The 23673-nt window shown below is 44.7% G+C and overlaps 1 protein-coding gene across 1 annotated transcript in view; it reads left to right on the forward strand.

Moving 5' to 3' along the window:
• The window catches only part of galns (galactosamine (N-acetyl)-6-sulfatase), a 90164-nt gene that overhangs the window by 55115 nt on the left and 11376 nt on the right, over positions 1-23673 (forward strand). The window contains exons 7-11 of the mRNA XM_060838315.1: positions 2743-2809; positions 6390-6517; positions 8212-8351; positions 11828-11931; positions 23038-23174. Of these exons, the coding sequence (XP_060694298.1) occupies positions 2743-2809; positions 6390-6517; positions 8212-8351; positions 11828-11931; positions 23038-23174 (576 nt within the window). The remainder of the gene's footprint in view (positions 1-2742; positions 2810-6389; positions 6518-8211; positions 8352-11827; positions 11932-23037; positions 23175-23673) is intronic.

Genomic DNA, 23673 nt, shown 5'->3' on the forward strand with positions numbered 1-23673 from the left:
AGTCTGAACAATGGGGCACAGACAGCCTCACACAGGGCACCTCATATCTTCAGTGCATTATCTAGGCCAACATAGTTACATCTCACTGCAAACCTTTGCTATAAATTCTGTGTCCTACAATCTTATACTCCACAACCACTTGATGAAGGAGCAGTGCTCCTAAAGCTAGTGCTTCCAAATGAATCTGTTGGACTATAACCTGACGTTGTGTGATTTTTTTTAACTTTGTCCACCCCAGTCCAACACCGGAACCTCCAAATCATAACTCCTTGAGCATTCATTGTTTTTGCCTCAACCAGGGCAGTGGCCCTGGTTTGTATACATTAGGTAATCCCTAGAAGGGGTGTGTTGGATCCATCAGGTTTTATTTTTTGGAGTTTTGTCTTGTTAATGTGTCCTGATTTATGAAGCTTCAATGCAGCTATGATACTGTTTTCTAGCTGTGGAGTAGGGCCTGTTACCACCTTTTGATAAGTGTCAGTATCTGCAAGCAGTGAGTTCGCCTTTTCATTGTACCGTGTTCTGTTTAGGATGATGGTCATGTGCCCTTTGTTCTCAGATAGGTAGGATTGCAATGTTTCTGTCTTTTTTGAGTCCTTCTAGGGCTTTTCTTTCCTGTGTGTTGAGGGTGATCCCTTCCGTCTTCCTGCCTAGTGTTGGTGCAAGCAACTGTCTGTTTGATGGTCTGCTGAATTTCTTCTGTAAGTTCGTTGTCTTTCAGAAAGGTCGATCTGCCTTTCTGTTTTTGCAACCGAAGTGCACTACCTTACATTTGTCCACATTATACTGCACCTGCCATGCATTTGCCCATTCACTTAACTTGTCCAAAGAGGGGCTATTTGGCCTATTGTGTCTTTGCTTTTTGACAAAGAACTACTGAGTGGAATCCCTTTCTACAAAGGGCTCCTAGCCCAGAAGTTCAGAGCCCTTCAAATGGACATTCAATTACTTTTTAAAGTGTGGTGAGATTTGTACTTCTACCACCCTTTTAGGCAGTAGGTTCCAGGTCCCTTCATTCTTCAGGGTGAAAGAATATTTCCACTTCTCTCTAATTGTTCTGTCAGATACTTGCTGGTTTTTGGCCCTCTGCTAAGTGAAATCGATCATCCCTATTTAGATTATCTATAATCCTTTGATAGTTAAATCTCTCCGTTTATTCTGTTACAAGAAAAATAGACCAAGATGATCCTTTCTTTCCTTAAACCTAAATATGTCCAGTCCTGGCAAATCCCCGTAAAGCTCCTCCGACCATCTCCAATAGATATTTCTTACGATGAGATGAACAGAATTGCGTGCATTACCCAAGATGTGGTTAAGTTACTATGCTATACAATTCTCTCAAAATCTCCTTCTTCTTTTACAAAAGCTTAACATAATCCTGCACACTGTCGTATCACATGAACATCGTTCTCCAGTTAGAAATTTATGTTGAGCCTGTGAGAGCTGGGTTTCAAGTATGGTTAGGAGTGTATAGTCATGGAAGAAAGATGGTTCTGTGTTAAGTTGTTCTGCATAATTTTCCAGGAATCAATTAATAACATTAGGCCAAGTCCGTTGAAGGGACGAATACAATAGGCAGATCATCCCATCATCCATTTTAAAATGACAGTACAAGGTAGTCATCCCATCCTCTTGTACCACTCCTGTAATCCAGCAGGACTGAAATATGAGTTTCTGCACTTCCTGCCTTGCTACTTATCACAACCTGGCATATAATTCATCTGGATCGGTAATTTATCTACTTCAGAAGATTGGTCAGAGTATTGAATACAGGGATTGGAAGGTCATGTTGCGGCTGTACAGGACATTGGTTAGGCCACTGTTGGAATATTGCATGCAATTCTGGTCTCCTTCCTATCGGAAAAATGTTGTGCAAATTGAAAGGGTTCAGAAAAGATTTACAAGGATATTGCCAGGGTTGGAGGATTTGAATTATAGGGAGAGACTGAACAGGCTGGGGCTGTTTTCCCTGAAGCGTCGGAGGTGAGGGGTGACCTTATAGAGGTTTACAAAATGATGAGAGGCATGGATAGGGTAAATGGGCAAAGTCTTTTCCCTGGAGTGGGGGAGTCCAGAACTAGAGGGCATAGGTTTAGGGGGAGAGGGGAAAGATAAAAAAGAGACCTAAGGGGCAACTTTTTCACACAGAGGGTGGTACATGTGTGGAATGAACTGCCAAAGGAAGTGGTGGAGGCTGGTACAATTGCAACATTTAAGAGGCATTTGGATGGATATATGAATAGGAAGGGTTTGGAGGGATATGGGCCGGGTGCTGGCAGGTGGGACTAGGTTGGCATGGACGAGTTGGACCAAAGTGTCTGTTTCCGTGTTGTACATCTCTATGACTCTATGTCAAACCTTTTAATAATTTCTTTCTTGTATGCTTATCCCATCTAATATCTCATGATCTTTCCCTTAACTGTCTTCCCACATCACCAAAAGTGACATAAATAATAAGGTTATGTTCATTTGCAATGAATTTGCAAAGCTTAGCAATCCGGTTTTATATTCAGGCTGGGAAATCACGACTTTGATTCTCCCCCTTTATCCTCTTCATCTTGGTCTTCTGTCCTGTCCCATTTGTTCTCTTCTTTGTCAAAAATCTTGATTCACCATTCATTCTGTTCTCCTCAGTTCCCACACCCAGAGTGTTCCCCTTGTCTGTGCAGAGTCCACTGTTAGAATTCAATTGCAAAAACTATTTTGTCTGAAGATAACCCAGTATCTGTGGTTCTTATGCAGGTATTATGAAGAGTTTAAGATTGACTTAAAAATTGGAGAATCCAACCTCACTCAGATATACTTACAGGTAATGCAGCCATGACACTGTTGTTATGAATACCCTGCAACAAACACAGAATGCTGGAGAAACCAAGCAGATTTGGTATTCTCTGTGGAGAGAGAAACAGAGTTATGTTTCAAGTCCAATATGACTCTTACATTCTATATTCCTTAATATTTTCTCCTGATTAACATTCTGAATGAACTTAAATCCTTGGGTTTAAAATACAAATTTACCATACAAAATTGTCACGTTATTTTGTGGATAGTTGGACAGTTTTATCTCAATTTTCTCTTTATTATCTTTTAAACAACTCCCTGGACGAGGCTGCTCCACATATATCCCCTTCTTCAATGATGGAAGAGCCCAACACATCAAAAGGTAAAGCTGAAGCTTTCATAGCAATTTTCAGCCAGAAGCATCAAGTGGATGATCCATCTTGGCCTCGTCCGATCTCCTCCTGTCCCCAGTATCATAGATGTCTGCAGGCAATCCAATTCACTCTATGTGATATCAGGAAATGTACGGAGGCACTGGATGATGGAAGGTGTCATCAACAGTGCTATCAAGCCTCTCCTGCTCAGCAATAACCTGCTCACTGATGTCCAGTTTGGGTTCCACCACAGTCACTCAGCTCTTGACCACATTACAGCCTGAATTTCAGAGGTGAGGTGAGAGTGACAGCCCTCGACATCAAGGCTGCATTCAACCGAGGAGCAAAACTGAAGTCAATGAGAATCGAGAATACTCTGATGGTTGAAGTCATATTTGGCACACAGGAAGATGGTTGTGGTTGTTGCAGCTCACTCATCTCAGCTCCAGGACATCTCTGCAGGAGTTCATCAGGGGAGAGTACTAGCCCAACCATCTTCATTTGCTTCATCAGTGACCTTCCATCCATCATAAAAGCAGAAGTGGGGATGTTCACTGATGATTACTGGATGTTCATCACCAATCGTGACTTCTCAAATACTGAAGTGGGCCACATCCAAATGTAACAAGACCTGGACAATATCCATGTGTGGGCTGACAAGTGACAAGTAACATTTGTGACACACAAATACCAGATAATGACTATCTCCATTAAGATACAATCTAACCATCATACCTTGACATCCAATTGTATTACCATCACTGACTTCCCCATTATCCACAATCTGGGAGTTACCGCTGTCAGAAACTGAATTGGGATAGCCATATCAATACAGTGGCTACAAGAGCAGGTCAGAGGCTACACACAGTGCTTAACTCCCCTCCTGACTTTCCAAAACCTGTCCACAATCTAGAAGTCACAAGTCAGGGGTGTGATGAAATACTCCCCAATTGAGTGGATGGGTGCAGCTCCAACTACAATCAAGAAGCTTGACACATGCAGGATGAAGCAGCCTGCTTGATTGGTACCATTTCCACAAACATCCACTCCCTCCACCACCGATGCTCAGTAGCAGCAGGGAGTACTGTCCATAATATACACTGCAGAAGTTTATCAAGGCTCCGTAGGCAGCACCTTCAAACCCCTGACCATTCAGTCTAAAAGACAAGGGTAGCAGATACATGGGAACACCAGCACCTGCATGTACCCCTCCAAGCCACTCACCGTCCTGACTTGGAAAATTAATGCCCTCCAGAAATGTCCCTGGATAAAAATCCTGGAATTCCCTCTCTCAGGGCATTGTGGTACCAACAGCTCACGGACTGTAATGATTCAAGAAGGCAGCCAAGCGTCTCTTTCTCAAGGGCAATTAGGGATGGGCAGTAAGTGCTCACCAGCCAGCAATGCCGACATGTCATGAGTGAATACAAAAGAAAATCATTTTTGACTGGCATTTTAATGTTGGTTCTCTCTAGTCTTCATTCATAATATAACTGAAGGAGAAGCAAACACTTCCCAAACACAAGAAACTAAATTGGAGAACAAGTGGTATGCTGAAAAATCTGGAGTCTCAGGCCAATGTGAGGGTCAGTCCCTGTGCTGGAGTCTTGGGTCAGTGTGAGGGTCAGTCCCTGTGCTGGAGTCTTGGGTCAGTGTGAGGGTCAATCCCTGTGCATGGATTCTCGTGCCAGTGTGAGGGTCAGTCCCTGTGCATGGAGTCTCAGTCCAGTGTGAGGGTCAGTCCCTGTGCTGGAGTCTCGGGCCAGTGCGAGGGTCAGTCCCTGTGCTGGAGTCTCGGGCCAGTGTGAGGGTCAGTCCCTGTGCATGGAGTCTCAGGCCAGTGTGAGGGTCAGTCCCTGTGCTGGAGTCTCGGGCCAGTGCGAGGGTCAGTCCCTGTGCTGGAGTCTCGGGCCAGTGTGAGGGTCAGTCCCTGTGCATGGAGTCTTGGGTCAGTGTGAGGGTCAATCCCTGTGCTGGAGTCTTGGGTCAGTGTGAGGGTCAGTCCCTGTGCATGGAGTCTTGGGTCAGTGTGAGGGTCAATCCCTGTGCATGGAGTCTCGGGTCAGTGTGAGGGTCAGTCCCTGTGCATGGAGTCTCGGGTCAGTGTGAGGGTCAGTCCCTGTGCATGGAGTCTCGGGTCAGTGTGAGGGTCCATCCCTCTGCTGGAGTTTCAGACCACTGTGAGGGTCAGTCCCTGTGCTGGGGTCTCGGGTCAGTGTGAGGGTCAGTCCCTGTGCATGGAGTCTCGGGTCAGTGTGAGGGTCCATCCCTCTGCTGGAGTTTCAGACCACTGTGAGGGTCAGTCCCTGTGCTGGGGTCTCGGGCCAGTGTGAGGGTCCATCCCTGTGCTGGAGTCTCAGGCCGATGTGATGGTCAGTCTCTGTACATGGATCTCAGACCAGTGTGAGGGTCAGTCCCTGTGCATGGGGTCTCAGGCCAGTGTGAGGGTCAGTCCCTGTGCTGGAGTCTCAGGCCAGTGTTAGGGTCAGTCCCTGTACATGGAGTCTCAGACCAGTGTTAGAGTCAGTCCCTGTGCATGGGGTCTCAGGCCAGTGTGAGGGTCAGTCCCTGTGCTGGAGTTTCAGACCCTATGAGGCTCAGTCCCTGTGCATGGAGTTTCAGACCACTGTGAGGGTCAGTCCCTGTGCTGGAGTCTCTGGCCAGTGTGAGGGTCAGCCCCTGTGCTAGAGTCTTGGGCCAGAGTGAGGGTCAGTCCCTGTACATGGAGTCTCAGCCCAGTGTGAGAGTCAGTCCCTGTGCTGGAATCTCAGGCCAGTGTGAGGGTAAGTCCCTGTACCTGGAGTCTCAGGTCAATGTGAGGGTCAGTCCCTGTACATGGGGGTCTCAGGCCAGTGTGAGGGTCAGTCCCTGTGCTGGAATCTCAGACCAGTGTGAGGGTCAGTCCCTGTGCTGGAGTCTCAGGCCAGTATGAGGGTCTGTCCCTGTGCTGGAGTTTCAGACCCTATGAGGCTCAGTCCCTGTGCATGGAGTTTCAGACCACTGTGAGGGTCAGTCCCTGTGCTGGAGTCTCTGGCCAGTGTGAGGGTCAGCCCCTGTGCTAGAGTCTTGGGCCAGTGTGAGGGTCAGTCCCTATACATGGAGTCTCAGCCCAGTGTGAGAGTCAGTCCCTGTGCTGGAATCTCAGGCCAGTGTGAGGGTCAGTCACTCTGCTGCAGATGGCTGGTATTTAGTGGTCTAGTCGGTTTTTTAATGATGTTCCTCTTGAATGCGCAGGAAGCAATTGAGTTTATCAGGCGACAGGCTGCCAAGAAGCAAAACTTCCTCCTTTATTGGGCTGTTGATGCAACACATGCACCAGTCTATGCATCAAGAACTTTCCTGGGAACAAGTCGGAGAGGCTTGTAAGTACTGGTCAGTGCATTCTGTTCTAAACAGTGGCATTGCTAAGCTAATTATGGTTAAGACTGTAGGTGTGAGATTGCCAGGGCTTTTGTAACCAATTAGAACATAGAACAATACAGCACAGAACAGGCCCTTCGGCCCACGATGTTGTGCTGAACATCTATCCTAGATTAAGCACCCATTCATGTACCTATCCAATTGCCGCTTAAAGGTCGTCAATGATTCTGACTCTACCACTGCCACGGGCAGCGCATTCCATGCCCCCACCACTCTCTGGGTAAAGAACCCACCCCTGACATCTCCCCTATACCATTCACCTTAAATTTATGTCCCCTTGTAATACTCTGTTGTACCCGGGGAAAAAGTTTCTGACTGTCTACTCTATCTATTCCTCTGATCATCTTATAAACCTCTATCAAGTCACCCCTCATCCTTCGCCGTTCCAACGAGAAAAGGCCGAGAACTCTCAACCTGTCCTCGTACAACTTATTCTCCATTCCAGGCAACATCCTGGTAAATCTTCTCTGCACCCTCTCCAAAGCTTCCACATCTTTCCTAAAGTGAGGCGACCAGAACTGCCCACAGTACTCCAAATGTGGCCTAACCAAAGTCCTGTACAGCTGCAACATCACTTCACGACTCTTGAATTCAATCCCTCTGCTAATGAACGCTAATACACCATAGGCCTTCTTACAGGCTCTATCCACCTGAGTGGCAACTTTCAAAGATCTATGTACATAGACCCCAAGATCCCTCTGTTCCTCCACCTGACTAAGAACTCTACCGTTAACCCTGTATTCCGCATTCTTATTTGTTCTTCCAAAATGGACAACCTCACACTTGGCAGGGTTGAACTCCATCTGCCACTCCTCAGCCCAGCTCTGCATCATATCTAAGTCCCTTTGCAGCCGACAACAGCCCTCCTCACTGTCCACAACTGCACCAATCTTCGTATCATCTGCGAATTTACTGACCCACCCTTCGACTCCCTCATCCAAGTCATTAATAAAAATTACAAACAGCAGAGGACCCAGAACTGATCCCTGCGGAACTCCACTGTAACTGGGCTCCAGGCTGAATATTTACCATCTACCACCACTCTCTGACTTCGACCGGTTAGCCAGTTTTCAATCCAATTGGCCAAGTTTCCCTCTATCCCATGCCTCCTGACTTTCCGCATAAGCCTACCAATTAGCTTTCTGTGACAGGCTTATTGATCTGATCTTGTGATACAGTAAGCTGAGGATGAGATTTGACACTATGGTTTAAGATACTTTCTGCATGACTCAGATATTCCTGCAGATTAACACAGTTTGGTGCATGCTGGACAAACATTTAACCTTCATCCCATCTGTGCATTTGCCAGATTAGCGGTTGTAGCTGGTTAAAAGTTAGCGGTACTCCCTCCACTGCATCTTTTAGAGTCTCTGTGCCTTAGCTCAGACAATCGCACATAAACTCCTGAGAGTTGAGTAAATGCACTGACCTCCATGCAGAGAGAATGTGTGAAATTTGCAAAGAAACATATGGATTTCTCAGAACATGGTGGCAGTTTTACAATTTACTGGGCGCTCTCTAAGCAAATAAAAACCACTAGTTTAATTTAATCAACTATCGTTGTAAACTGTGAAATAGGTGCTGTTGACAGTGGTTTGTTTTTTGCATTGTAACATTGTGTTTGGACTGTTTCCAGATATGGGGATGCAGTCCGCGAGATAGATGACAGTATTGGGAAAATCCTACAGGAACTGCACACCCAAAATATTGCCAACAACACATTTGTGTTTTTCACATCAGACAATGGAGCTGCACTCATCTCAGCCCCCAATCAAGGTGGGTTCATTTAGTGATAGGTACAAAACATAAGTAGCCCACTGAAAGAGGTGCCTGTCACTCCGTCCATAGTTATGACAATTCATGTCTCTTATGAATAGTTTAGAATCATATAGAAATTCAGCCTATCATGCCTGTGCTGACTCTTAGAGCTCTTCAATTGGTCATACTCCGTATGCTCTTTCAATGATAGAAATACCTCAGCAAGGGGCCCAGCAATCACTTCCCTAGCTTCCCACAGAATTCCAAGGTGCATCTGATTAGGTCCTGGGGATTTATCCACTTTTATGTGTTTCAAGACATCCAGGACTTCCTCCTCTGTAATATGGACACTTTTCAAGATATCACCATCTATTTCCCCACATTCTATATCTTCCATGTCCTTCTCCACAGTAAACAATGATATACTTGTTTAGTATCTCCTCCATCTCCTGCGGCACCACACATAGGATGCCTTGCTGATTTTTTGAGGGGCCCTGCAAATATTTTTTACTTCAAGTATATTTCAAATTCACTTTTAAAGTTACTGCTATTCATGCATTTCAGATCTCCTCATCACTCCTCAGGTATTTGTGCCAAATATAACTGAAATTAGACATTGAAAAATACCTTGATTGTTTGTTAAGTCTCTCATCTGTTAGAATGACCATGATAGTTTCACTGCTTTCATATGTAAATCACAAAACTTTCTTTAAAAGTTACATTCTCAGGTTAACTGTAACAATTGGTGTCAGCGCAAATAAGATGTTGAGATGTTGAAGGTGTTAGCCCCCTGTGTTCCCTGTCGTGCCATAATGTGAGTTAACAGTCTTACATGCATTCATGCAGTTTTTAAGCAAAGTATAATGTAACTCTGCAAGTACAAATCACCCCAAAAACATAAATGTGTATGTTTGCATGTGTGTGTGTGTCTGGGGTGGGGGTTTGTGAGTGTCTGTGAGAGAGTGTGTATATGTATGTGTGTGTGTAAAGTGTCTAAGTCTGTGAGAGGATGCATGTGCGAATGTGTGTATGTCTGTGGGCGTGCGTGTGTGTGTGTGTGTCTAGGGTGGAGGGTTGTGGCTGTCTGTGAGAGAGTGTATATGTGTATGAGAGTGTAAAGTGGTTGAAGTCTGTGAGAGGGTGCATGTGAGAGTGTGGGAGTGTGTGTGTCTGTAGGAGTGTGTGTGAGTGTCTGTGCATGTCTGTGCATAGGAGTCAGTTACATCACACTGTAAACTTTTGCTATAAGTTCTGTGTCTTACAATTGTGTACTCCACAACCACCTGATGAAGGAGTGTCGCTCCTTCAGCAGGTGGTTGTCCAAGTAAACCGGTTGGACTTTAACCTGGTGTGTGTGATTTGTAACTTTGTACACCCCAGTCCAACACCAGCAGCTCCAAATTATAAATATTGAAGTTAACTTACCAAATCTTTACAAAATTTCCCAATTCGTTACAAGGTAACTTGCATAATAATTCAAGAACAAAGAACACTCAGAATATCCCACATTGAAAAGTATGGTGCTGGAAAAGCACAGCCAGTCAGGCAGCATCTGGGGAGCAGGAGAGTTGATATTTTGGGCATAAGCCCTTCATCAGGAGCATGGGAGAGTGGGAAAGAGGGCTGAAATAATTAGGAGGGTGGGGTTGGGGGAAGGTAGTTGGGAAGGGGATAGGTAGGTGCAGGTGGGTGGGTAATAGTGAAAGGTCAGGGGGGCGCGGTTAGGTGGGAAGGAAGATGGACAGGTAGGACAGTTCAAGAGGGTGGAGCATAGTTGGAGGGTTGGATCTGGGATGAGGTGGGGGGTGGTGATCTGTTCCTCGGATGCTGTCTGACCTGCTGTGCTTTTCCAGTGCCACACTTTTTGACTCTGATCTCTAGCATCTGCAATCCTTACTTTCTCTTCAACAATATCCCTAGTTTGGTGAGTTACATTGTTTAATTTAAACAGAATAATTTTGATCTCAAACCTGATGTCTGGGCTGCCTAGGTTACCTGCTCTATCTGAATACATCCAAGATGAGATGTAATCTTCTCCTTAATTAAAAACACATCTTTCATCATTGCCAATCCTCAAAATCAAATTGCAATCTGTCACCTTCAACAACCTCTCAATTCTCAAACATCACCACCCTTGGCCGCCAATAATCTCCTGGACAAGGCTTCTGCTGCCTGTGTGCAAGTGTGCAGCAGAAGTTTGGTCAGGATAGTCTGTGTCTCTTAAGAGCTCTGCTTCAATTTAAAAATCTTATCCTTCTTTTCAAATCATTTCAAAACCTCACCATTCCCTATCTCTACCTTTTTTAGTATCTTTCTTTCTTTCATTTCTTCCCTCACAAGTACTGTGGCTGTACCTACTAGAGATGGTGTGGTGCTGCAAAAGCACAGCTGGTCAGGCAGCATCCAAGAAGCAGGAGAATCAGAGTTTCGGGCTTTAGCCCTTCATCAGGAATTCATCAAGAATTGAAGTGCTTATGCCCGAAACGTCGATTGTCCTGCTCCTCAGATACTGCCTGACCTGATGTGCTTTTCCAGCACCACACTCTCGACTCTGATCTCCAGCATTTGCAGTCCTCACTTTCTCCTATGAGAGAAGGTGCAAAACTTGATCTACTCTTGGGAAATAAGGCAGGGCAGGTGACTGAGGTGTCAGTGGGGGTGCACCTTTGGACCAGTGACCATAATTCTATTAGTTTTAAAATAGTGGTGGAAAAGGAAAAGTTGATATTGGCAGATAAAGAGATGGCTGGAAAATGGGAAGCCTTCAAATATGAGATAATGAGAGTCCAGAGACAGTATATTCCTGTGAGGGTGAAAGGAAAGGCTGGTAGATATAGGGACTGCTAGATGACTAGAGAAATTGAAGTTTTGGTTAAGAAAAAGAAGGAAGCATATGTCAGGTGTAGACAGGAGAGATAGAGTGAATCCTCGGAAGAGTATAAAGGTAGTAGGCGTATACCTAAGAAGGAAATCAAGAGGGCAAAAAGGGGACATGAAATAGCTTTGGCACATAGGGTTAAGGATAATCCAAAGGGTTTTTTTATAAATACATTAAGGACAAAAGGGTAATTAGGGCGAAAATAGGGCCCCTCAAAGATCAGCAAGGCGGCCTATGTGAGGAGCTGCAGGGTTGGGAAAGATACTAAATGAGTATTTTGCATCATTGTTTACTGTAGAGAAGGACATGGAAGATATAGAATGTGGGGAAATAGATGGTGACATCTTGAAAAATGTCCATATTACAGAGGAGGAAGTACTGGATGTCTTGAAACGCATAAAAGTGGAAAAGTCCCCAGGACCTGATCAGGTGTACCCTAGAACTCTGTGGAAAGCTAGAGAAGTGATTGCTGGGCCCCTTGCTGAGGTATTTGTATCATCTGTAGATAGTGACAGCACTCAAGGATGTTACATGAAAACAATTATTACTATCAATGTGTCAGCAGCTAAAGTGATTATCCTGCAGTTAGTTTATGTTGAGATTTGTTTTGCTGTAGGTGGGAGTAATGGTCCGTTCTTGTGTGGAAAGGAGACAACATTTGAAGGAGGAATGCGGGAGCCTGCAATTGCCTGGTGGCCAGGACACATATCTGCTGGACAGGTGAGCATCTCTTCATCAGGTGGAAGTAAAGTTACTGTGATCTCTGTAATTTAGGGTCACTCCAATTTGTGATTGTACCAAGGGGTGTCTTGACAGAGATCTTTAAATTATGAAAGCTGATTGATTTTAGGGTAAATCACTGTAAGTGTAAAGTGATAAAGTGTGAAGCATGCTCCTGCAGGGAGCAGGTGAAAGTGGGTGCTGCAGATGCTGGAGATTAGAGTCAAGATTAGAGTAGTGCTGGAAAAGCACAGCAGGCCAGGCAGCATCCAAGGAGCAGGAAAATCGACGTTTCAGGCAATTCCTGATGAAGGGCTTTTACCCGAAACGTCGATTTCCCTGCTCCTCAGATGCTGCCTGACCTGCTGTGCTTTTCCAGCACCACTCTAATCCCACAGGGACTAGTTGAAGCAGATAGCATAGACTGAGGAAACTGAATAAATATAGGAGAAAGAAAGAAATAGAGAAATGTGTTGATGGGGTAAGATGAAATGGGCTGCATGGATACTTGAGAATAAAAATGAGGGAACCTGTTGGCCTGAATGGCTTTCATCTGTGCTGTAAAATTCTGAGATATATTCAGGGCTGGAGTTTGAGGAGGAGCGGTTGTGGGGAATGGGTATTGGGTCTGGGCAGTAAAAGGCAGGTTTTGGTCTGGGACATCGTTCTGAATTATTATGATGCATTTTAATTCCAGTCAGAGAGGGAGTGCAATGAATTATATGTTGACCTGCTGAGAAACAACAGCTGCAGCTGATAACAATATCTGTTCAGGACTTGTTCCAATGCCTCATGTAATTGAGCTTTAATGTACCACTATGTCAAGGAGGCAGCAGAGAAGAGTATGGTCTAATCTGAAGCAAGCTGATGACAGGGAAAAGCTGCAGCAACTGCTGGTTGCAGATGAAAATCAGCAAAGATGTGAGTGGAGAGTTGGAACAATTGTGAACTGAGGATTGGTATCTGCCCAGCAAGTGTCACCATCCTCAGACTCTGACTAACTGGGTGACTTGTGCAGAGCTTCACAGCAGGCTCTTTGTGTTCCAGACGAGAGCACTGACTGAAGTTTAATCCTCTCAGGAAACATTTGATCTGCTCCTGCCATTTTTCCAGATTACGAAATGATAAGGAATGTTTAGGGATAGTCACCATGGCTTTGTGCATGGGAAATCATGTCTCACAAACTTGATTGAGTTTTTTGAAGAAGCAACAAAGAAGATTGATGAGGGCAGAGCAGTAGATGTGATCTATATGGACTTCAGTAAGGCATTCAAAAAGGTTCCCCATGGGAGACTGATTAGCAAGGTTAGATCTCATGGAATACAGGGAGAACTAGCCATTTGGATTCAGAACTGGCTGAAAGGTAGAAGACAGAGGGTGGTGGTGGAGGGTTGTTTTTCAGACTGGAAGCCTGTGACCAATGGAGTGCCACAAGGATCGGTGCTGGGTCCTCTACTTTTTGTCATTTACATAAATGATTTGGATGCGAGCATAAGAGGTACAGTTAGTAAGTTTGCAGATGACACCAAAATTGAAGGTGTAGTGGACAGCGAAGAGGGTTACCTCAGATTATAACAGGATCTTGACCAGATGGACCAATGGGCTGAGAAGTGGCAGGTGGAGATCAATTCAGATAAATGCGAGGTGCTGCATTTTGGGAAAGCAAACCTTAGTAGGACTTATACACTTAATGGTAAGGTCCTAGGGAGTGTTGCTGAACAAAGAGATCTTGGAGTGCAGATTCATAGCTCCTTGAAAGTGGAGTCGCAGTTAGATAAGATAGTGAAGGCGGTGTTTGGTATGCTTTCTTTTATTGGTCAGAGTATTGAGTACAGGAGTTGGGCGGTCATGTTGCGGCTGTACCAATGGACATTGGTTAGGCCATTGTTGGAATATTGCATGCAATTCTGCTCTCCTTCCTATCGGAAAAATGTTGTGCAAATTGAAAGGGTTCAGAAAAGATTTACAAGGATATTGCCGGGGTTGGAGGATTTGAGCTATAGGGAGAGGCTGAACAGGCTGGGGCTGTTTTCCCTGGAGCGTCGGAGGCTGAGGGGTGACTTTATAGAGGTTTACAAAATGATGAGAGGCATGGATAGGGTAAATGGGCAAAGTCTTTTCCCTGGGGTGGGGGAGTCCAGAACTAGAGGGCATAGGTTTAGGGTGAGAGGGGAAAGATATAAAAGAAATCTAAGGAGCAACTTTTTCACCCAGAGGGTGGTACGTGTATGGAATGAGGTGCCAAAGGAAGTGGTGGAGGCTGGTACAATTGCAACATTTAAGAGGCATTTGGATGGGTATATGAATAGGAAGAGTTTGGAGGGATATGGGCCGGGTGCTGGTAGGTGGGACTAGATTGGGTTGGGATATCTAGTTGGTATGGATGTGTTGGACCAAAGGGTCTGTTTCTATGCCTCACCTCTCCACGACTTACAACACAGGGAATCAGTCTTTGAGGAGTGACACCAGCCACCCACTAATCCTCACGCACCTCACTCATCCTTTTCTGTACCACTACATACAGAAGTAGCCACCCACTCACCTGTGTGTTCGATGTAAATACAGAAGCACACACAAACATGTGCAGGAACACAGGAATACGCCATTCAACCCATTGAGCCTTTTCTGTTTAATACGAAAATGACTGATTGAACACTTCAGTAACTTTTAACACAAGTATTTTCATGTTTCATCCCCATAATCCTTTATGCTACTGGTGATCAAAAATTTATCAGTCTCTAAAACCATGACTGCACATGCGTTCATGCATTGTAAATAACACTTCCTTGGCTTGCAAAGACGGTATCTTTTTATTTTTCTGTATTTTTTATTGTGGACTGAAATGAGAAATAGATTGATTTAAAAGCCAATATTTGTTGAAGGATTGCTGCACTTGGTAAAAGCAAGTTATCTGATACTCATTGTAAGTGCTGTTTACACAGCTGTTGGTTCAGTGGGGAAATTTGTCTGTAACCGAGCTGGAGCTAGAGGACTCTGTATAAATTGAGATTTAGCTGGCAACAAGCTGCTGATTGATCTGTGGACGAGTAACCAGTTATTGTTGACAATGGCCTCCTTGCCAATAATTATGTGACTGACTTCTAGGGAACTAAACAGTTTGGGATTGTGAATGTTGGCTTCAGAAGCTCTCAGACCTTTATAAAGAAAGGATCTGTTTTAGCTCTGCATTAAAAACCATCTCAGGTCTGAGGAGAGCCACTTTATTTCCCCTCACCATATGCTGTAAATTGTGATTTTAATGAATAAATCAGAGGTGTTTGTTAGTGTGAAGCAGTGACCCTGTGCCTCCTGCAAACAAGGGAAAGAACCTGTAAAAGGAAATTGAGAGGCAGCTTCCTTAGTCAGCAAAAGGATTACCTCAGTAATCTCTCTGGACAGGGAACGCTGAAATACCTTCCCTGTTGTTCCCTCTGCCCAGAACACTCTTTTTTTTAATATATGTGTGTGAGAGTGTGGAGGGGGTGAGTCTTGGAAATGGTTAAGAGTTTTAACTTGCAGTGTTATATGTTAGCAGTTCATAATTATTTATCTGTAGTTAGAATCTATTTATTTGTAATGAATAGTAATTATTGATAAGAACAGAAAGTTAGTTCCTCCTATCTGTAAACACGGGTCTGAAAAACGAGTAAATCGGGGTATCTTGTGGTTTTTAAAAAAATATTTTTATTGAAAGGTTTTACTTTCCAAAATTAGAAAGTTACAGCAACATGAAAATATAGCTTCATAACATCAAAAACAACAATAAACCAACTACTGTACTACTCTACAAAAGAAACCAAAACTATACTTAATACAAATCAATAAATAAAGAAATAACATCGCTCAGCTCAATAAGACCATAGCTCTCAACCTTCGAGAGTCAAATAGACTTACAGCACGGAAAATACCCTTCGGTCCAACCCATCCATGCCGACCAGAAATCCCAACCCAATCTAGTCCCACCTGCCAGAGGCCCATATCCATCCAAGTCCTTCCTATTCATATACCCATCCAAATGCCTCTTAAATGTTGCAATTGTACCAGCCTCCACCACAACCTCTGGCAGCTCATTCCATACACGTACCACCCTCTGTGTGAAAAAGTTGCCCCTTAGGTCTGTTTTATATCTTTCCTCTCTCGCCCCAAACCTATGCCCTCTAGTTCTGGACTCCCCCCACCCCAGGGAAAAGACTTTGCCTATTTACTCTATTCATGCCCCTCATCATTTTATAAACCTCTATAAGGTCACCCCTCAGCCTCCGACACTTCAGGGAAAACAGCCCCAGCCTGTTCAGCCTCTCCCTATAGCTCAGATCCTCCAACCCTGGCAACATCCTTGTAAATCTTTTCTGAACCCTTTCAAGTTTCACAACATCTTTCCGATAGGAAAGAGACCAGAATTGCACGCAATATTCCAAAAGTGGCCTAACCAGTGTCCTGTACAGCCGCAACATTATCTCTCAACTCCTGTACTCAATACTCTGACCAATAAAGGAGAGCATACCGAATGCCTGCTTCACTATGTGGGCGGCACGGTGGCACAGTGGTTAGCACTGCTGCCTCACAGCGCCTGTAGACCCGGGTTCAATTCCCGACTCAGGCGACTGACTGTGTGGAGTTTGCACGTTCTCCCCGTGTCTGCGTGGGTTTCCTCCGGGTGCTCCGGTTTCCTCCCACAGTCACAAAGATGTGCGGGTCAGGTGAATTGGCCATGCTAAATTGCCCGTAGTGTTAGGCAAGGGGTAAATGTAGGGGAATGGGTGGGTTGCGCTTCGGCGGGTCGGTGTGGACTTGTTGGGCCGAAGGGCCTGTTTCCACACTGTAAGTCTAATCTAATCTAATCTAATATCCTCTCTACCTGCAACTCCACTTTCAAGGAGCTACGAACCTGCACTCCAAGGTCTCTTTGTTCAGCAGTACTCCCTAGGACCTTACCATTAAGTGTATAAGTCTTGCTAAGATTTGCTTTCCCAAAATCCCACTTCTTGGCCCATTGGCCCATTTCAAGTCCTGACTCTCTCTCCCAAACCTCACGTAGACAATCAGTGCCATCCAAGGAGCCTTCCCCCATCAAATGATAGAAAGTACTCACTGAAAGAATGCTTTTAGCCTGAAGCACCCTCTTTTCCATATCACATCCAAAACACTCAGCCAAAAGTGTGGTCTCCTTTCAGATAAAATCTGTAATCTGAAAGAGATGGAAGACGTCCCTACTTGACTATCTATATTTCCGAGTTATTTGATCAAACAGATCACCCAAACAAGACACTCCCCTGTCCGCCCAAAGACTAACCCCAGGATCCATTGTCCCTGGCCAGAAACCCAACATGCCAACTAATGGAGTAAGAAAAGATGTTTTAGACATTTTGCCATCCATCTGCCTCATTGCCTTCCATGTTTTGACAATGTTAGTAACTATTGAATTGCGGTAATGTTCCACAAACAGTCCTCATTTTGTCTAAAAACAACAGGTTGATCAGAGGACATTTCGTTTGGGAGGCCTCAATGTCCAACCATGTTGATGTCGAGTCCCCATTGGCTCAGTCACTTACAAACAATAGGAGGGAGCTCAGTTGATATTGTCTAATGTCTCGAGAGTGTGGTGCTGGAAAAACATAGCAGGTCAGGCAGCATCCCAAAGGGCTTACGCCCAAAACGTCGACTCTCCTGCTCCTCAGATGCTGCCTGACCTGCTGTGCTTTTCCAGCACCACACTTTCCAGCATCTACAGTCCTCACTTTCTCTAATTGTCTAATGGCTGGGAGGTCCACTCCGCCCAATCCCTGGACACTTGCAGTTTTGCAAGCTTAATAAGGGGCTACTTATAATGCCAAATAAAATAAGTAAACCAGCCATTCAGTTTCTGAAATATTTGCCTAGGAAAGAGCAAAGGGAGCATCCGCAAAGAGTACAAGAAGCAAGGAAGAATATTTGATTTGGTAAGAGCAACTCGACTCAACCATCATATCGGAAGGGCCCCCCAACTTTGAAGGTCTTGTTTAATCTTGTCAAACAAATGAACAAAGTTAGCCTTGAATTACTGATCAAAGTGAGGGGTAACAGAGAGGCCCAAGTAAAGAAAACCTCCTGTGCCCACTTAAAGGAGAACCCACCTTCCACGAAGACACCTCTCCCCCCGCCGTAGGCATAGCCTCTAACTTTGAAAAATTGATCTTGTAAACTGAAAAAGAACCAAATTAATTAATACATTATATAAAACAGGGCACCAAGACTACTGGGTTCAAGAGAAAAATAAGAGCATCATCCGCATTTGGTGTAATCTTCAGTCCCACCTTTGGGCCAGCTATATTAGGATTCCCACATGGCCTCAGCTAACGGCTCAATCACCAATATAAAAAGCAAAGCTGAGGGGGACAGTCTTGTCGACTGTCACTACCTATGTAAAAAGTATCAGACTTTATCCCATTGGTGAGAACTGCTGCCAGAGGATCACTTTAAAGGACCCTTGCGCTCCAGGGTATAAAAAAGATGTGGCCATTCCACACGATCAAATGCCTTCTTAATGTCCAAATAGACCACCAACCCTTGAACCGATCACTGCTGGCACACTTGAATCATGTTAAGCAACCTCCTAACATTATTAGAGGATATGTGACCCCGCGATCTTTTTAGATTAGATTAGATTAGATTACTTACAGTGTGGAAACAGGCCCTTCGGCCCAACAAGTCCACACCGACCCGCCGAAGCGCAACCCACCCATACCCCTACATTTACCCCTTACCTAACACTACGGGCAATTTAGCACGGCCAATTCACCTGACCTGCACATCTTTGTGACTGTGGGAGGAAACCGGAGCACCCGGAGGAAACCCACGCAGACACGGGGAGAACGTGCAAACTCCACACAGTCAGTCGCCTGAGTCGGGAATTGAACCTGGGTCTCAGGCGCTGTGAGACAGCAGTGCTAACCACTGTGCCACCATGCCACCCACAATAGAGGGTAACACCCCTTTCAACCTTAAGGCCAAAGTCTCATACAAAATTTTAAAATCAGAATTTAGAGTGAGATAGGTCTATAAGAAGCACAGTCCTCCAGTGCCTTCCCTTTCTTGAGGATAAGAGAGAAATTAGTGTCTTTCAAAGATGGCAGGAAGCAATCATGACTATGTAAATAGTTATACATATCTGGCATTGGCCCTGACAGGATGTATACAAATTCTTTATAAAACTCACTGGCAAGACCATCAGGGTCAGGCGCCTTTCCACTTTGAAGTTGCCTCACCCCCTCCTGTATCCCTTGTGCTGTTAATGGAGCTACTGAGGAGAGACACCTGCTTAGCAGACACCCCTGGAAGATCCAAGTTCCTAAAAAAAACTCCATTTTATCCCGTCTATTCTCACCACATTCAGACTAATGCAGTTCAGAATAGACGCCGCATTGATTTTTGTAGCATTACAAGTAAGAGTCCCATTCCCTTCCCTGATAGAAGGAATAGATTGAGAGGCATTCTTCTTCCTAATCAGATATGCCAAATATTTACCCAGCCTAGCAAACAAGCTTTGTTTTGCAAAGGACAGTTCCTTCCTGGCTGTATGCGTAAGTATGGAGTTTAAGGTGGATCGAAGGACTGTGATCCGCTGCAGCTTAGTCACTGACGGTCAAGTGTAATATATTGTCTCAACTGCCTTCAATCGTGCTTTGAGCAGATGCTGCTGCTCTCCCTTCTGTCGCTTCTGACTGGTTGAGTATGAGGTAATTATCCCTCTAGCATAGGCCTTAGCAGTCTCCCAAAGAATGGATGGATCACTAGCTGTACCTGAGTGGTGGCCAAAAATGCTTCAAATTTCCCTAAAAAGTATTCAACAAACTTGTTTTCCTTGAGGAAGAAGGGATCCATTCACCAATACCTTGAGTTCATTACATTATCCTTAACTTTGACCACTAAATATACTGCTGCATGATCAGAGATGGCAATATTCCCAATTGAACAAGATACCATCGAATCTAGAAGAGCTGTGAGAGTTAGGAGAAACTCAGTCCTTGTATGGCACTTATGAGGATGGGAAAAGAATGTAAAGTCCCTGCCCAAAGGGTGGAGACATCTCCAACCTCAGCTACATACATAGATCACTCAACAGTTTAGGTTGTGGAGAAAGCTTTGGGGGGCCTTTGGTCATTCTATCCAGCACAGGATCCATAAGGCAATTAAAGTCCCCCCTGCTATGATAATGTCCCATGATGCAAAGGCTATCAGCTTAGATAGTGCATCAGTCAAAAACCTAAGGGGTTGGACTGGAGGACAATAGGCATTCAAAATACCATATTCCTCACCATCTATTAGGGCCTTAAGGATAACCGACTAACCATATTCACCTTTAACACAATCTATTAAACTAAATGAAAGATTCTTCTGGACGAGTATGGCTCCCCTGCTGTTAGTGTTAAAGGACAAGAAAAACATCCGATCAGACCCACCCTGCTGTAACTTCAAGTGTTCCTTGTCATTAACGTGAGTCTCCTGGAACAGGGCAACATCCACCCTCTCCTTTTTGAGGCTTGACAATACCTTTTTCCTTTTAATTGGCAAAAGGATCCCTCTAGTGTTCCAGAAGCACCATTTCAGAAAACTGCTCGCCACGATCCTTTACAACTACCTTTGACCTGCTGAGAGGAAGAATTCAACTTACAGTACGCTGAGCAGATACAAAAGAAGACTGGTGGGGTCTATTTACAAAAAACCAAAAAACTAAACAAACTACAAAACACAAAAGGCATTTAATGGGGAACTCTACCCCTTGTCCATTGAGGACACTTACACCTCACACACATCGCCATTCCCCCGTCCAGCTCAAGCCACACCCTATTACCAAGCAACAGAATGAAACAGACAAAATAGTGAGCACTCCACCCACCCCAAACTATATGCCAACACCAATCCTAATTGGAGAAAAAACAAGAGTAGCTTCTTTAAGAAAAGGGTAACATCACAAGAAACATAGCAAGAGGGAAAAAAACAAACATTATTGTCCATGTCTATAATCCATCCAACACTTTATTTTAAAGTGACCAGGAAAATTTTCACTTTTTCTGAGGAATCAGATGACTGCGCCATCTCCTCATGAGTAACACGAAGCACCGCTCAGTATCTCATTGAATATTGAATACCAAGGTCCATTAATTTTCTTTTGACATTATCAAACGATTTCCTTTTACGGATCACTGCCGCAGAAAAGCCCTGGAAAAACATTATCTTAGTTCTGTAATAAGTCAGGGCCTGTGGATCTTTCCCCATCTTTCTAGAAGATTCTGGGCCTCTCTGCTTGCCCCCGTAGCTTTGAAATCTTAGTAGGACTGGGCAGGGGCACCGATCCAACCAGATCTGCACACTGCAACCCAGTGAGCTCTGTCACCCTTCACCGTATCTGCCTCAGCATCCCAGCCAAGAAACTCTGGCAGCTAGTCTTCAAAAAAATTGCTAGCTGCCCACTTTCTACTCCCTATAGCAGCCCAACGATCCAGATACATTTCCTCCTTCCTCGATTTTCCAAACCATCGACCTGTTCAGTCAAGGCCCGGACCTGTTTTACGAGGGCCTAGATCCGTCCCACTGAGGTCTCAGCTTCGGTCTCCGAGGCCACAGTTCATTGCTTCAACTCGCTTCCTGAGCCTTTCCAACTCCTTCTCATGCTTTTGAAGAATGACCAAAATTCAGCTGAGTACGATTGTCTTCCATTAACTCATTGATCATCCCTTACATCACCGTGAGATCTTAGCGACGTTCTGCTGCGCAGGTACCTCTTTCTTGGCTGCCGAGTGAGCTGCAGCTGTAATCACAGGTGTAGGCCTGCCCGATGTTTTCAGCGAGTGTCCCATATCTTGGCGCTTGGCTGTTTGCTTTTCTTGTGTTGTCCTCACACCTTAAAAAAGAATTTACTGCAGTACGTCGACTATCCAAACATCAACCATCCGAATCCCAGACTATCCGAACAAGATCTCAAGGCCCTATAAAAATGGCACCAGGCAACCCAGCATTTAGTTATCAGTTAAACGCATTATGACATGCATTGCCGGATAATCGAGAAATGCTCAAACAACTGCACTCATAGATGACCGCTTGTTTCTGGCCACCCGAACAATCAATCAGCCAATCAAAACCTCTCCGCTCATCTTGTTGAGACACTGGAGGCTCCACTGCAAATGGATTTAAATGGTTTCACAACTGTTTATCATCAATTTTCTCCAAAAAAAAAGGTAAGGTGGGTCAGGTTAAAGAAAATCACTACTGCTGGGCTGGGATGCAGAACTCAGCAAGGCAGATCTGCTCAGATCACTGCCATCTTGGATCCCCAATTTTGTATGTTTTTTTTAAAAGCCCAGGAATTGCAGGGCTTTTCACTTGCCACTGTAGTGAGGCTTTGGGACATCCTGTGGTCCTAAAAGACATTATCGAAAATAGGTACAAGGTTAGGTCATTGTGTAAATTCAGTTCATAGACAATATGCAGCACTGTATGTTTTAGAGACAACAAGGATCTCCTATACCGATGGGAGCCCTGCATCAGCTCTTTCCATGAAGTCCTGCCAAATACTGATCCAACTTGGCTTCAGCGGCTTTGTTCAGAATCAAGGAAGCTGGCTCAAATGTCCACTGCTGAGCCACTCAGAAAGCTCTGTGTTGTTCAGGAGCACCATTGGTTTGGCAGTGGCTACTGTGGCCCCTATAGCAGCCTCAGGCCCCCAGTTGATAGACCCTGGCATAATTAGTGAAATGGGACTCAGGGAGGAGTGGGTTGGCAGCGACAGAGGGTGTGTCCAGCTGCCCTTCCTTCCCAATGCCAGGACTCTTTTCAAGCAATAGGTGAAATTGAATGAGGGAACCCTCTATCTCTTTACGTTTACCTTATAGCTACCTGCCACTGGGTGAGTTCAGGTCGCATTGGGATGAGATAATTAATTATCCACTTAAGGGCTTCAATTGGTGGCGGGCACAACGGCTGTCTCTCGCATGGGCCTTAATCAGGTCGGAGGAGAGGAGGCAGTGGGATCCCCACTTGCAGTCTCCTGCACTATTAAAATGTGCTTCAGCTACCAAGTTTTGCATTCAGTGATTTGGAACTGAAATTTGGTTTTATTTTTGGTTACAGGTCAGTTATCAGCTGGGTACTGTCATGGATCTATTCATGACCAGCCTGACACTGGCTGGGCTTCAACCACCTACTGATCGACAATTGGACGGGATTGATCTTTCACCTGTGCTGTTCCAGAATAAGATTATCAGCAGGTACCTGGCTCAGGATCAGGGGAAGCACAAGATTTTTATTAAAAATAATAAAAACACATTGAGGGGAGAGAAGGTACGGCCTGAAAGCAGAAACAATATTTTTCACTGCATGCATCCAAGTCAAACCTAAACATTACAAAGCATGTGTTAGAAGTAGTGTGAAGCTCCCTTTAAACTATTCCCATCAAACACTCCCAGGGTCGAAATAAATTGCTAATTTTGAAGTGCACTGGCCAGATATTGGACTGGCTGGAATGGTGGTAGGTTGGACTCCTCAAGCCAACCAATAGAGGAGATCTCACGGTCTGGTGAAGATTAGTGGGAAGCCAGAGGATTAGGAAGCCTTCAAAAACCAGCAGGTGACAACTAAAAATGTATTAACAGGGAGAAGATGAAATATGATGGCAAACCAGACAGTAGTATTAAAGAAGATTGCAAGAGTTTTTTAAAAAAACATAACAGGTCAGAGAGACATTAGGACTACTGGAAAATGAGGTTG

This window comes from Hemiscyllium ocellatum, chromosome 17 (genome assembly GCF_020745735.1).
Source record: "Hemiscyllium ocellatum isolate sHemOce1 chromosome 17, sHemOce1.pat.X.cur, whole genome shotgun sequence".
NCBI classification, from domain to species: Eukaryota; Metazoa; Chordata; class Chondrichthyes; order Orectolobiformes; family Hemiscylliidae; genus Hemiscyllium; species Hemiscyllium ocellatum.